This window comes from Nyctereutes procyonoides, unplaced genomic scaffold (assembly GCF_905146905.1).
Source record: "Nyctereutes procyonoides isolate TBG_1078 unplaced genomic scaffold, NYPRO_anot_genome, whole genome shotgun sequence".
Taxonomy (NCBI): domain Eukaryota; kingdom Metazoa; phylum Chordata; class Mammalia; order Carnivora; family Canidae; genus Nyctereutes; species Nyctereutes procyonoides.
Genome location: NW_026575051.1, coordinates 12,705,803 through 12,721,501, shown reverse-complemented (window position 1 = coordinate 12,721,501; position 15,699 = coordinate 12,705,803). Strand labels below are relative to the sequence as shown.

The following is a 15,699-nucleotide window of genomic DNA, read 5'->3' as shown; positions in this document are numbered from 1 at the left end:
GGGGTGAGGGAGTCTGGGCTGTTTAGGCCAGCATCTAAAGGGTTACCCCAGGCTTCACACTGGTGACAGGATGAGAAGCGCCCATGAGCTGCAGAAAATAGGAGGCCTACTGGAAAAGTGCCATGAACAACTGAATCTGGACAGTTTAGGAAGCAATCCCAACAGCTTATTATTTCTATGCTTTTGTGCATGGAAGGAACAGACAGCTTTGAATGGGTATCAGCTGAAACTTTAGGTTTCCCACTTACTAGCTATGTGATGCTTAGCAAGCTACTTATGCTTTCTAAGCTTGTTTCCTCATTTGTGCAATGGAGATAATAGTGTCATAATAGCAGGAATAGTCCTCAGTAATAAACTGGAAGATTGAATGAACATACCTAGGTAAGGCATGTCACATCTTCATCACAACATCTAACACATATTTTGAAGGGTGGCTCTGGGCCCAGCATGACATGAATCCTCTTACACACATCAGCTCCTTTAAAATCTTCTGGATAATCTTAGGAAGTAGATACTATTAATTTCTACCCCCATTTTACAGATAAAGAAATGGAGGCTTAGTAGGGTGAAATGACTTGCCCAAGGCCTCACAGATGCTCTGGGGTAGAGTGGAGATTGGTCTTAATGCAGTATAATTTCTAAGTCCTTACCAGCTGTCTCCTGCTGTGCAAATGCTTTGAGAGCCTAAAACTCCATAAATCATAGCTGTGTATAGGCAAGATATGGTTCCCAGGACACTTGTCCAGCAAATGCAAGCCATCAAAAACAAGGCCAAGCTGGCCGAACTAGGGCATGTTGTCACTTTATATTACCTGTGCTTGGACACATAGAGAATAGACTTTTACACCCAACCCTTTGAGTTATGGCCTGAATGTGATTTTAGGACCCTGGGCCCTGGTCCTAAGGACACAGAACAGAGAGCTGGTTGGGGGAGGATTGACCTTTCTACAGGGATTGTGGTCCTGTGTGGGGTTAGGCTGGATGATGGCTGGAGACACAGCATTGTAAAGCCCAACAGACCTGTGAAACCTGTGCCAGGAAACAAAAGGTCACAGGACATGTCCCCACCTTCCCCATCCTAGAGTAAGCTGTGCATTTCAATAGGGGCACCAGGTGGTGGCACAAGAAGTGATCACTCCCCATGGCCCTGACTTTCACTCTGGAATGTGAGAAAAGAGAAGGATCAGAGTGTTCAACACACTTCCAGTCTTCATACTCTGGGATTCTCTGTCTACCCCATAGGTTCCCTAGGGAGAAAAGCTCCAAAGAGGAAAGTGGGTGCCATTTCTGGAGCTGTCCTCCTCAGGCCCTTGGGAGCTGTCGGGGTGCCTTTGGGCCCCTCACTAATGGGTGTCTATCCACCCCCCAGGCTTCCAGGAAAAATAATGCCACCTGCTACCACCCTCAGCTGCAGACTGGTGATGCCTGTGAAGTAGGTGGAGTTATCTCAGGTCCCCTGACTTATTCTCCTATGGGCCCTCCACCCGTGGCGGTGTGTTCTCCTTGCCCTCTTCCTAACTTGACTTTTTGGATCTGAAATTCATTCACACTGAGGTGTGGATGCCTGATAAGAAGGGAGATATCGATATAGATAGATACAGATATATAGATATAGATAGATAAATGTATATGTTATGAACCAGTAATTTCCGTAGTAGGGTGCCAATGTCTCGTTGCTTTCCTGGCCTGGGGAGGCCTTCTCTGACAGGCTCTCTTTGCCTAAAGATAGGAGCCCAGCCTCCCAGGAAGCAGGGACATGCCTTCCTCTTTCCTGGGGAAGGGTGGAAAAAATGTGGGGAGGGGACACACCCAGCAAACTGTGGAAGAGCAGTGCCCTGTGGTGACAGAGAGGTGACCCTGGGCCCAGCCCTCCTAGGTGTCCTAGGACCAGTCATTTCTCATCCCTAGCATGAGGATAAGAAGCCCTACCTCCACTGTAGAGTGGCTGTAAGACTCAAATGACAGCACAGCCCTGAAAGAAGTTGGTAACTGCTAATTACTGATATATCCTATGGCTGAAGAGATGAAAGCCCAGGGTGATCAAGATAGGAAGGGGCCCCAGGAGTTAGGTGCCAGGCCCTGTGTATAATAAACCTGGGGGCCTCTGGCCCTTCTCAGCCACCCCATTGAACTATTTCATCTACTGATTTAGGATTTTTTTCCATCATTTCATTCACCAAATTGTGAGCCTACCCAAATGGTCAGGACCCTTTGGTCACAAATGGGCAGAAACTCAACTCAGCATCAGCAGAAGGGACCTATTAGAAGGCTGCCAAGGAGGTCTCAGAACCAGAGAACTGCTGAGGAGCCTGGAAGTTCTGGGGGCCTCAGGGCCTCAGATGGGGAACTGAAGGTGCCAGGTGTTCTCTGTCCATCTCTCAGTCCTGCTGGTCTCCTCCAGGCTTCATTCCCTCCTGCTGCAGACAGGTCTCCACATGAAGGGAAACAGCCTCCAGCAGCAGGAGATCCGTATCCTTCAAGGACATCCGTCCTTGTGTCTACCTCTGCTGCTGCTCCAACAAATCCCAGAAAGGACCCTGATTGGCTGGCATCAGGTGGCCAACTTTGAGCCAATCACCCTGACCAATATGGGACACTCCTATTGGCCAGAATCTGTTCTTAGAAGGGGGTGGGGCAGCTCAGAAAACCAGCTACCTCCTGTAAGGCCGACCTGACATGGGCTAGGGAGTAGGGAGAAAAAGGAGCTGGAAACAGTCCCTGGGCCTCAAGGAGCCCACAGCCTAGTGTGGGTGTGGGTGGAGGGTCATCAATCAGATCGTTGAAGGGACACAGGTACAGGGTCTGATAAAGGGAGGGGCTGTTTCGGAGGGAGGGGAGTGAGGACAAGAAAGGCTGGAAGGTTTCAGAGAGGAAGTGGTATTTAAACCCAGACTTGAGAAAACCAAGGACTGTCCGTTTCCTGGGCCGAGGCCGTGGGAAAGGCCTTCCAGGCAGAGAGAACTGTTTGAGCATAGGCCAGCAGCGTGAACTAGCCTGCAGAGTTCCAGGGGCAAACAGGAGTTTCTTTTAAACAGGATGTCCAGGCGCAGCCCTGTGGGCAGGGGGGTGGGGGGGGCTCAACGGTTTAGTGCCACCTTCAACCCAGGGCCTGATCCAGGAGACCCGGGATCGAGTCCCACGTCGGGCTCCCTGCATAGAGCCTGCTTCTCCCTCCGCCTCTCTGTCTCTCATGAATAAGTAAATAAAATTTTTTTTAAAAATAAATAGGATGTCCAGTCACAGGGGCCTTCTTTTTTTTTTTTAAGATATTTATTTATTCATGAGAGACAGAGAAAGGCAGAGACATAGGCAGAGGGAGAAGCAGGCTCCCTGCAGGACTCGATCCCAGGACCCCAGGATCATGACCTGAGCCCAAGCAGACGCTCAATCACTGAGCCTCCCAGGTGCCCTGGGCCTTCTCTACTGAGTTCAGGAAGCCGAGCTGTAGCGAGTGGCCATGGCAGCCTCGGGAGGGAAGGCTAGTTGTGAGGACCATGCTGACGACGAGCGCCAGGTGCTAAGCAGCTAGAGCTGGGATCCAGGCCAGCAGGTCCCTTCCCCTGCCTTCTCCCGCAAGGGTTTTTTTTTTTTTTCCAAGATTTTATTTATTTATTCATGAGAGACAGAGAGAGAGAGGTAGAGACAAGGGCACAGGGAGAAGCAGGCTCCCCGCAGAGAGCCTCATGTGGGATTCAATCCCCGGGCAGGGATCATGCCCTGAGCCAAAGACAGACACTCAACTGCTGAGCCACCCAGGCATCCCCCTCCCCACCCCCAAGTTAAGGGACAGGAGGGCCGCTGGGATGGGAAGTGGAATTGGCAGGATTCAACAATAACCAGACATGGGGGGCCTGGTGCCCCTGGCCAGGTAGGGAGCCAGGAGGAGGAGAGGCTTGGGAGAGACTCTGAGTTCTCCAGAGTGCAGAAGGCAGGCAGCAGGCATGAGTTTGGAGCTCAGAGAAGAGGTGAGAGCTGCAACCATCTCCAGGAGCGGGGCAGGGCAGGCAGCAGTCCCCAGAGGATCCTAAGCTTGTGAGGGGTAGGCAGGGTGACCCAGAGCCTACAAACAGACTTCAGGAATGATCAGAGAGGTGGGAGGAGAGCCAAGAGAGTGGTGGCCTCACAGTGGGTGAGAAGGGGGTGCGGGTTAGGTCCCCGCCTGCTCCTGCACAGGGAGGGGCCCTGCTTTATGTCTTTTTTGTGTGTGTGTGTGTTTATTTGAACTGCAGTTAGTTAACATATGGCGGTTACCAGAGGGGAGGTGGGGGATAGGTTGTACAGGTTAAGGGGGAAAGTGAAAACTATCACCTCTTAATTTTTTATGAGGTTAATGGTTTCAACATTGTCCTTTCAAATGACATCAGACCTAGTGGTATGGAGGTTTCTGTAAACATAGTCGTTGCAGGATCAGGATTATAGGGGCTCTTTTTGATACCCGCCCGAGTCCCTGGAGCACTAGGAGGGATGCCCTGCCTCTTCCTTCTGAGGAGGTGGGGGGGGGGGTGGCGGCAGGAGACTGCCCCAGGGTGGGTCCTGCAGTGTCAGGCCCACAAAGGGACTGCAGGCTCTAAACTGCAGCATGAAAGATGCAGATCAGACCTTAGGAAGAGACGTCAGATCCTAAGACAATGAAGCCCTAGATAGTGGAATCAGTGCCAGGCAGCCTGTTCCAGAGGGCGGCCAGTCTGGCCCCAGGTCGGTTTCCCGGACATCTGGCCTCCCAGGAAGAAGGAGAGGAAAACAGCCTACCTGGATGGTGAGGCTGGGCAGAGAAATGCCTGGAGTCGGCTCCAGGGCAACACTAACCAGAAATCTGGGGTTCCTTCCACCCCCCACCAAGCCGGGTCCTGCTCCCTTGGGCATGGCCCACAGCGTGTCTTGGGAATACATCTGGGCCCAAAGGGCATACCGGAATGTTTTCGGCCAGAACTCTGGAGGGAACTTTTGGCAGGAGCCCTAGGAGACCAGATGCAGAGCTGGCAGGAGCAGGCCTGGCCCTTTGGCTCTTTCCTCCTTGTGCCCAGATTGCCAGGCCCCTCCATCCTATCCAGCCCCAAACACCACCACTGCCACCTTGCCCTTCGCCTCTCCCCTGGAGATAGGGAAGGGCCACTCCAGGATTCCATCCCATCTCAGGTCAGTGCTCAGAGGTGGCACTCTAAGCTACTCCCAGCCTAAGACCCCTGTCCCCCATCCTCCACAGCCCCCCACACCCCCAGTACTCTTTTCAGACATTATCTCATCTCCACAACACCCTGCAGATAAGGAAAGTTGTATGGATAAGGAAACTGAAGCTCAGATAGGTTAAGTAAATTGGCCAAGGTCACACAGCAAGTCACTGGCAAAACCAGAAATGCAAAGTCATCTGGAACCTCTAAGCAGCATCCCCTCCCAGCCACGCCCTCTGAGGGGCTATTAGTCAAATGCACCAGCTGGTTATTCCATCAATCTGGACACAATCTGTTTGTGCCTCTGCATTTGATTTGCATAAGGGTGTCACAAATACATAGATGTCTTCCCTACACTGCCCCTGCTCCCCCACCCCCACCCCCGCCTTTCTCGCCCCCACCTCCCCACACACACAGCCAGGCTCTTCCTCCTTGAGATGCCTGGTGGACTGGGGAGTACCATCTGGTCCTCTCCATCTGCCAAGGACACCTATGCTGGTTCAGAGCGTTCCTTCCCACCGGCCACTACACAGTGCACCGAGTCACAGAGCAAATCTGAGGGGAAACTGCCCAGAGGAGGAGCTCTGTGTGGAGTGGCCCCATTTCAGCCTGCAGCTTCAGGGCACCTGCAGCAAGCGTGCACAAATGGACAAATGCGGAGGAGGGTCCCCAGCCCCAGATACATCCTCTGTCTTCTGTCTCCAGCCCCAGATTTAGCTGCTTTTTTTTGCCTCCCACGCCTTCCCCGCTGCCGTCTGGAAGGCAGGGTGGCTGGGAGAACTAGGAAGACTGGATCAGATGGGCATGGAGGGGGGGGGGGGTGCAAGCCAAAGCTCTCAGAGGGGAAGAGGGAAGGTGCCGGCCCCCTGGACAGAGCCTCGGTCCGGTTCCCCTCTCCCTCCTCTCAGCCTACACTGTCCAAAACAGTAGCCACTGGCCACACATAGCTATTGAACTATCCGATTTGGAAGGCTTAGTATGCAAAAAGGTATGTAAAATATCGCATTAATAATTTTTATAAGAACGCCTGGGTGGCTCAGTGGTGGAGTGTCTGCCTTCGGCTCAGGGCGTGATCCCAGGATCTGGGATCAAGTCCCGCATCAGGCTCCTTGCAAGGAGCCTGCTTCTTCTTCTGCCTGTGTCTCTGCCTCTCTCTGTGTGTCTGTCATGAATAAATAAATAAAATCTTTTTTAAACATATTTTTTATATTGATTACATATTTCAATGATAATATTAGACATATTGGGTTAAACATGAAACTAATTTCACCCATTTCTCTTGATTATTTTTTATTTTATTTTACTACATTTTAAATAGTATATGTGGCCTACATTTTGACATGTATCTCATTTCTACTTGGCAGTGCTGTTCTCAACCCCATCCTCCTGGTCAGGCAGTGCTGTCCTATAAAATACTTAACCCCAGGAGCTGTTTTGAACTAAATGGCTCCTTTTTTAAAGATTTTATTTATTTATTCATGAGAGACACACAAAAAAGAGAGGCAGAAACACAGGCAGAGGGAGAAGCAGGCTCCATGCAGGGAACCCGATGCGGAACTTGATCCCGATGCTCCAGGATCACGCCCTGAGCTGAACGCAGATGTGCTCAACCGCTGAACCACCCAGGCATCCCAAACTAAATGGTTCTTTATTATACCTCGAGCGTTTGGCAATATGCATCTAGACCTCTCATCTTCAGAGGGGCAGTACAATGTAGGGTTCAGAGAATTAACTTGAGGGGCACCTGGCTGTCTCCGTCAGTAAAACATGTAACTCTTGGTCTCCGGGTTGTGAGCTCAGGCCCGATGTTGGCTGTAGAGATTATTTAAAATCTTTTAAAAAAACAATGAACTTGATAGACTGAATTTAAATCCATCCTTGTTATTTATAAGCTGTGTGACATGGGGCAAGTCAATTAGCCTCTCTGTGTTTTGGCTTCACATCAGAAAAATGGGAAAAATAAAAGTGCCTATTTCAAAAAGGCTTTTGTGAGGATTAAATTGGTTAATATGCATAAAGAACTTTTTTTAAAAAGTGTCCAGGAGCGCCTGGGTGGCACAGTCGGTTGAGCATCTGACTCTTGGTTTTGGTTCAGGTCATGACCTCAGGGTTGTAGGATGGAGCTCCATACCAGGCTCCACACTTAGTGGGGGTGTCTACTTGAGATCCTCTCTCTCTTCCCCTCTGCCTCTACCCTGCCCATTCTTGGACATTCTCTCTCTCTCTCTCTCTCAGAAATCTTTTTTAAAATACATAAATAAGCATCCAACATATATTAATTACTTCTAATTTCTGTATAGATATTATTATCCAAAATGTCGGCCTGCTCCTTGCTATAGTTGCATGTGTCGTAGTATACTATGCCTCTTTAGATGCATTACTTTATTCACTTCTCCCACTCCTCTTATAAGTAACTGTCCTCTTCAGTTTGTAGAGGAGGCATATGAAACTAGAAGAGATTCAGTAACTTGCCCAAGGCCACACAGCTAACCAGTAGGATTTTTACCTGGATCTGCTCTACTCCAGAGATGGACCCTTAAGAACCACTCTGTGCTACCTCTCTTGCTAAATGCCCACTGAAACCCTCCAAAGTTAAGATCTCCACCCCTCCTCTCCCTCCAGGTTCCCATGGGCACCAAGAACCTGCCAGTCTGAGAGACTCCTCGTCACAAGGCCATCACCAAGGGGCTACCTGCCCCTAGGCTGCCAGTCCACAGCATGCAGGAAACCCTAGTGACACCAACACTGTCAGTCCTCAGCCGATCCTCAACCACCATGCAGGACAGGTCCTCCACCGCAGGCCAAGCTTCAAGCACAGGTCCCCAGCCCTCAAGACCCTCAGTCATCCCACCCCCCAGCAAGTCCAAGGGCTGGAAATCCGGAGCCAATGTACGTCAGATGCGCAGGATCATAGCTGAGGACCCTGAGTGGTCACTGGCCATCGTGCCCCTCCTCACAGAGCTCTGCATTCAGCACATTGTTGAGAACTTCCAGAGTGAGTCTGTCCCTGCCCTGGGCAGGAGGTTTCAAAAGGCCAGGAGTAGGGTAGGATGGGTGGGGACTGCCTGCCCAGAGGCAAAACCTCAAAGGCCAGGTCTTGAGGCAGCCCCTGCCCTCCTGCACTGGGTCCTCATCCCCAGTAAACACTGCCCTTACCCTTTGGAACCAGAATGGTTTCTCCCACTGTCTCTACTTCCAGGGTCCACCAGATTCCCATCCACACTGTGCACTGCCTGTCTATGCCCTCTCCTCATCTTTCCCACTCTCTCCAGCAAAACCCAGCCCAAACCAAATTTACCAAACACCTCCTCCAGAAAGCCCTCCCTGGTTGACCATCCTCTACCCTCTTGGAGCCTTCCACAGTGCATATAGGTTCTTGGTTTGTTCTGTACTTTGTGCTCTGTAAATGGTTATCCTTTTCAAAGATGAGTTCCCAGCCTCTCCTACTGGTTGGGGCTGTGAGGACAGGATCATCATTTATCTGCAGCACCTACCACCACCTGACCTACAATATATTCTCCTGACATATTTACTGTCTGCCTCCTCTCCTAAGAAGGAGTGGCTTCCACCATCTTCCTCACTCTTGTACCCTCAGCACTTAGTGTCTTGGAGCACAGTAGATGTTCAAATATATTTGTTCTGTTTTGTTTTGAAATTAATGAATCAAATCATTTGGGAATCTCTGGGCTCAGGATTATCTCCTACATCAGACTAAGTAATACTTGAGGGCTAGACCTGAGATTCTTGTTCAGACTGGGAGCTCCCTGGAACCAGACAGGAAGATGTCCACCTTCAGGCAGGGAACATCCCAACGCCAGGGGCTACGTCTCTATCCTCAGACTAAGCATCCCTGAGATAAAGGCTGCCCCCCCCCTCAGGCTGGGGCTCCCTGAGGGCCGCGGAAGATCTTCCATTTGCTTGGGTGCCCCCAGGCAGGACCAGCCCAGGGTACCACGTTGTGGTATCCCCACCACTGTGACTCCTGCTTTCCCTCCTGTTCTCAAAGACAACCCTATCCTGAAGCAGCTGCTTCCAGAGCACCAGCAGAAGGTCCTGAACCACTTGTCCCCCGACCTGCCGCTGACCGTGACCGCCAACCTGATCGACGACGAGAACTACTGGCGCCGTTGCTGCATGCAGCGCTGGCCCGTGTGCCACGTGGCCAGGCACGGAGGCAGCTGGAAGCGCCTGTTCTTCGAGCGGCACCTGGAAAACCTGATAAAGCACTTCATCCCGAGCACCACAGACCCCGCGGTGATCCTCGACCTGCTGCCATTCTGCAGGAACTACGTGCGCAGGCTCCGCGTGGATCAGTTCCTTCCGCCCGTGCAGCTCCCGCTCCAGCCGTGGAACGGGGAGCTGTCCGACTCGGGCAGCGAGGCCGAGATGGAGCAGCCCACCGGGGACCACTACCAACTGCGGGACCTGGTAGCTGGCCTGAGCCACCTGGAGGAGCTGGACCTGGTGTATGGGGTCAAGGACTGCGGCATGAACTTCGAGTGGAACCTCTTCCTCTTCACCTATCAGGACTGCCACTCCCTGGCGACCACCATCAAGGCATGCCACACCCTCAAGGTACCAGGCGGCTGGGCCTTCCTTTACGTCCCATTCTCCCCTCCTCTTCCTCCTCCTCCTCCTCCTCCTCCTCCTCCTCCTCCTCCTCCTCCAACCCCATCATCTCCCATTTCCTTCTCATTCACTGACCAAGTGAATGCACCCTGCACCAAGCTGGATTCTGGGGATGCAGGGTGGAACAAGGCACTGCTCTCCCAGTTCTCAAGCCACTTACTCATCCAAGGAACATCTGCACTCTGGGCCCTATCCTTGGTGCTGAAGATTCAACAATGAGCAAAATTAATACCATTTGTGGCCTCTGGAGCTAGCAGTCTGGTGGGATAAAAGGCACTCATCAGCAATCATGTAAATGTAAAATTACAACTAGGCTAGGAATGCTAGATTTAGCAAATAAAAATACAAGACATCCAGTTAAATTTGAAACTCAAATACTCGACAGATAATTTTTCAGTAAAGTATGTCCCACGTATTCTGATTGGAAGAGGGAAAGCCTGCCAAAGAGTCAGAGAAAGAGGAAACGGGGTGACATGGCCTCAAGTCACAGAGCGGAGGGAGGGGTGAATCTCAAGAAAAGGAGCAAGCAGCAATGGAGTGGGGTGATGCTGAGGACCGAATTTAGCAAACTCAGAGGTCACAGAGCTGGAACTGTCAGTGGAGTGCCAGGAACAGGGGCCAGATTGGAGTGGTTTATGGAGAGAGTGGGAAGTGAGGAAACAGGATGGCTGTGATCAGCTTATTCAAGAACTTGGCTGTGAAGGGGATGAAGGGGAAATCAGTAATATGAAGGGTTTAGGTTTTCTTAAAAAGATATTTGCAAAAAAAAAAAAGATATTTGCATGCGTTTAAAACCAGTATAAAGTTCCATTGGACAGCAACAAAGCGATGAGTCCAAGAGAAAGGCATAGGTTCATTTACCAAGGAAGGTTCTTGAGAAGGCAGGGAGGGTGGAATTGAGAACTGAGGTGGGGCAGTTGGCTCTGGGCAGAGGAGAGAGGATGTGGTGGATAGCAGTGGGCTCGTGTTTGGTATTAGGAAAATGAAGGGTTCCCATTCAATGGCCAGGGAGGCAGGAGGAAACTGAAGTGCTGAAAGGAGGCTGTAGGGTGGCTCCCTGAAGTTTGAGAAGGCTGGAGAATGTTGAAATCATTGTTATAGAGTGAGAGAGAATATGTTGTCTGGAGAAACAGGGCTAAATTGGCACACAGCATTGAGGGTCTGTTGGTGGTTCCAGAGATACCAACCAGAACTGTCATGTGACATTTTCCATTACATCAATTGCTTGGGCACAGATAGGCAGAAAACAGAGTGGGGTTGATCCATGGTTAGAGCTTTGCCAGATAGGTACAATGAAATGATAAGAGACACAAGAGGCTCTAAGCTGGCTAAGGGAGACATAAAAAAAGCAGGGGAATGAAGAATGGGAAGAGGGTGGGGAGGCCCCGTGGAAGAGGGAGGAGTGGAAGGAGCTGGTTAGACGGAGAGGGTTAGGACTCCCATCTCCAGGATTCCCCATGCTAGTCCTACCCCATTCTTTTGTCTTTTCTCTCCATCCTTCCATTCCCCATCTCTCATCCTGCTTCTTTCCCTGGCCTCTCCATCCAAGAGTTCCTCTCCTGGCCATCAAACAGGAGTTGGGGCATCAAATAGACCTGGATTTGAACCTACCTCTGGGGCTTGATCACTGTGTGACCCTGAGCAAATGACCTGTCCACCCTCAGCCTTCATTTTCTATCTGCAAAGTAGAAAGAACTCATTCTACCTGCCTGGGGGCTAGAGAGTCAGAGATAATTGTTATGATAACACTCTAGTAGCATGCCTACCGCATAGTAATTTGTCAATAAATGGTAGGCTTTCCTTCTACTGCCTGCCACCAGTTCCGCACTGCTCTGCCACCCGGGGAAGCCCTGCCCTGGCCATGGCCAGTTGGATGGCCAACACCAGATAAGCAGAACCTCGGGCCTCCCTGTGGCCTGCTCCTCTACCTGCAGAAGGTAGCTGGGTAGGCAGGCAGATTCTCCCTGGCTGCCAGGTGCTGCATACTTCCTACCTGCCCACAGACCTTCAGACTGACCCGAAGCAAGGTGGACGATGACAAGGCACGCATACTAATTCGCAGCCTCCTGGATCACCCAGCCCTTGAGGAGCTGGACCTGTCACACAACCTCATCGGGGACCGCGGCGCACGTGCCGCGGCCAAGCTGCTAAGCCACAGCCACCTCCGTGTGCTCACCCTGGCCAACAACCAGGTGCGTGCGCCTGGTGCCCAGTCACTGGCTCACGCCCTAGCACACAACACCAACCTCATTTCCCTCAACCTGCGCCTCAACTGCATTGAAGATGAGGGTGGCCAGGCACTTGCCCATGCCTTACAGACCAACAAGTGCCTCACAACCCTGCACCTCGGGGGCAATGAACTCTCTGAGCCCACCGCCACCCTCCTCTCCCAGGTGCTCACTGTCAACACTACGCTCACCAGCATCAACCTGTCCTGCAATCACATCGGGCTGGTAAGCTGTACCTTCTGGGGCTGGCAGAGCCAAGAAGAGCCCCGTAGCCTTGGGGGGTGAGTGTGGGAATCCAACTGCCTTGAGGAACTTCCAGGGTAATTGTTAAGACCACAGACTTTACCCAGTTCTATTCCCAGCTCTGCCATTTTGCACTTGGTTAAATTACTTAACGTTTTTGGGCCACCATGTCCTCATCTGTAAAATGGAGATAATAATAGAATCTATTTCTACGTGTTGTTACTGGGAGGATTAAATGAGTTATACTTATAAAGCAGTTAACATTGGAGGCACTGGCTAGGACCTCAGGATCACTAGCTATTACTATTATTCAGGGTTACAACCTATGCTAGGCACTATTCCTTTATTCCTACAGTTATCTAGTAGAATGTGTATTTTTTTGAAGATTTTATTTTTAAGTAATCTTTACACCCAACATGGGGCTCAAACTTACAACCCCAAGATAAAATGTTGCATGCTCTGTGGACTGAGCCAGCCAGGCACCTCTAATAAAATATGAACTCTTTTTTTTTTTAAGATTTATTTATTTGAGAGAGAGAGAGAAGAGGGATGAGGGAGGGGCAGAGAGAGAGGGAGAGAGAATCTCAAGCAGACTCCATGCTCAGTGTAGAGCTTGACATAGGGCTCAATCTCACAACCCTGAGATCATGACCTGAACCAAAACCAAGAGTGGGACACTTAACTGACTGAACCACCCAGGTGCCTCTAGAATGTGTATTCTTAACCCCACTTTACAGATGGAAAATTGAGTCTCAGAGGGGTTAGTGCATCACCCGAGAGCATCCAGTCAGTAGAGAATGTCAGTGCTGTGATTCAAATCCAGGACTGGATACTCCTGGGAGGCTCATTTGGTTAAGCGTCTGCCTTCAGCTCAGGTCATGATCCCAGGGTCCTGGGATCAAGCCCCACATCAGGCTCCCTGCTCAGTGGGGAACCTGCTTCTCCCTCTGCCTGCCATTCCCTCTGCTCATGTTCTCTCTCTCTTTTATTTATTTTAAATAAAATATTAAAAAAAAAAACAAACCAGGGCTGGTTGGAAACCAGATTTGTTTATTTGGGGTACCTGGGAGGCTCAATCAGTTAACTGTCTACCTTTGGCTCTAGTCATGATCTCAGGGTCCTGGGATCAAGCCCAGCATCGGGGTTCCCTGCTCAGTGGGGAACCTGCTTCTTCCTCTCCCTCTGCCCCTCCACCCCCCGCCGTTGGTGCTCACACTCTCTCTCTCTCAAATAAATAAAATCGTTTCAAAAATATTTATTTGAGGGAGAGAGAGAGAGAGAAAATGCAACAAGGGACAGAGGGAGAGAGAGAATCTCAAGCAGACTCCCTGCTGAGTGTGGAGTCTGATGCAGGGCTGGATCTCTGGACCCCGAGATCATGACCTGAACAGAAAACAAGAGTTGGATGCTTAACCAACTGAGTCACCCAGATGCTCCACCTGGGTCCTTTCTGATAGACAATGTCTCTCATTTTCTTGAGCAAGTGTCAAAACAAGAAATGCAATTTACATGAACACCTAGTGAACAGACGTATCAATATAGTACCATTGAAATGTACTTTCACTGCTTGTGACACATGCTAATAGTTTCCTTTATATTCTATTCTACTTCATTTTTTAAAAATGCATCTGTAACCCATTAAACTGACTTTGCACCACACTACTGGGTCACAACCATAGAACACAACCATTCTACCTCCCACATAAAAAATTGTTCACATCAGGTGTAGCCCACCCAACAAGGGGCTGGAGCTTGGAGCTATGAGGACTAGTGAGGGGGACCCTCCATGTTGGCACCCTGTACCAAACCTCCCCAGAGAACAGTCTTGCTCACATACATACACCGTCTCCCAACAGAGTGCTCTTGGCCACAAGTAACAGAAAACCGATCCAGGAAGTGGCCTAAACAAGAGGAATATTCAATACGTCCCATAATCAGAAGCCCCAGGTTAGAGGATCTTCGGAGGTGGTAAATACACTGGCTCAGTGGTGCCATCTGCTCTGCCCACCCAGCTACTTGGCAGTGTCCTCCCAGGTGCTTCTCTCAGGTCCCAAGATGGCTGCTGCATGTCACTTGGGGCCATGCTCAGAGACAGGAAAAAGGAGAGCACCCCTCTCTCTTGTTCTCTTTTCAGAGTGAGAACAACCTTCCCAGAAACCACTTCCTCCGTACTTCCTCCTCAGATGTCATTAGCCAGATCTGTCTCACCTACCCATGGTAGAATCAGAGGAGTGGAGTTACCATCATTGTCACAGAACCATGTTTTTCAAATCATGAGGGTCAAAAATTCAGTTTAGTAGGTCTTGAGTACCATTTTTCTTATAGAATAGAATAGGATAGGATAGCATAGGACACATTAGCGTGCTGAACAAATAGGTTAACCGTTGTTTCGTGAAACTCTCATTCTAGTCACATCTTTATATAAATGTGTATGCGCGTGTGCAATCCTAGGTAGTGATATAAAACGACCCCTTCTCTTGTACTCCTCTCCCAGGACGGCGGGAAGCAGCTCCTGGAAGGCATGTCAGACAACAAGACCCTCCTGGAGTTTGACTTGCGCCTGTCAGATGTAGCCCAGGAGAGCGAGTACCTCATTGGCCAGGCCCTCTGTGCCAACCGGGAAGCCGCCCGCCAGCGGGCCTTGAATCCCAGCCACTTCATATCACCAATCACTGCCAAGGGCCCTGAGAACCCTGTAGGATAAGGTTGGGGAACAGGGCTAGGGCAGTGACAGGACCTGGGTCACTGTCCTAGCCCGATCTCTCATTTCATGTTCAATCATTCCTCCTATAGAATGTTACATGGGTCTAGAGGGAGGAGACAGGGAGAGACCATGGATATCCTTGCGGTGAGTGATCAAGTGTGATGCAGATAAGGATATGAGGTGGGGGAGGGGACTGGGATGGGGGCAAGAAGGGGTATGAAGTGGGACTCATCCCTTGTACCCCTGGAAGAGGATGTTACCTGAAATGACTGACTTCTTCCAGGATTAGGGAAGGCAGAGAAGACCAAAAGCCAGTCCCTGCCCAGACTCTCCCATGGAGGCCATCCATCTCCCTGACTCCCCTCCCCACCATGTTCCTCTCTACTGAACAGGTCCTGGACTTCTTGACCTTCAAAGATGTGCATGCATGCACACACAGGGACACACGCGCACGTGCACAAACACGCACACACACACACACACACACACACACACACACACACACGGTCTTTCTCTCCTCTGGTGACTGCAGAGCTTTGCCTGGCTCTTCCACCCTCACCCCTGCCGATGCTCCCTATTACTTGATGCTGCTAAAGTGATCCCGTTCTACAGGCCATTCCATCCCCTCATTCTTACCCGCCCCCCTCAACCTGGAAAGGGGAAAACAGAGGTGACAGGAGGGACTCAGACCCAATGCCCCCACCAGGGAACTTCTGCTGGGAGGAGG

The 15,699-nt window shown here is 50.6% G+C and overlaps 1 protein-coding gene across 1 annotated transcript; it reads left to right on the top strand.

Annotated features, from left to right (window-relative positions):
* The first annotated feature begins 7,886 nt into the window (after nucleotides 1-7,886).
* TCTE1 (t-complex-associated-testis-expressed 1) lies at nucleotides 7,887-14,972 on the top strand. The gene is made up of 4 exons (XM_055329572.1): nucleotides 7,887-8,163; nucleotides 9,175-9,743; nucleotides 11,801-12,250; nucleotides 14,763-14,972. The coding sequence occupies exons 1-4, from the start codon at nucleotides 7,887-7,889 to the stop codon at nucleotides 14,970-14,972; spliced, it is 1,506 nt and encodes a 501-aa protein (XP_055185547.1).
* Nucleotides 14,973-15,699: the final 727 nt, after the last annotated feature.

What these genes read in the sequence shown, in the direction of transcription:
- TCTE1 (XM_055329572.1), top strand. Translation starts at nt 7,887, where the DNA reads ATGCAGGAAACCCTAGTGACACCAACACTGTCAGTCCTCAGCCGATCC. An exon ending in CATTGTTGAGAACTTCCAGA is followed by an intron (nt 8,164 to 9,174) that starts GTGAGTCTGTCC and finishes CTGTTCTCAAAG; the next exon opens with ACAACCCTATCCTGAAGCAG. An exon ending in CCTGCAATCACATCGGGCTG is followed by an intron (nt 12,251 to 14,762) that starts GTAAGCTGTACC and finishes CTCCTCTCCCAG; the next exon opens with GACGGCGGGAAGCAGCTCCT.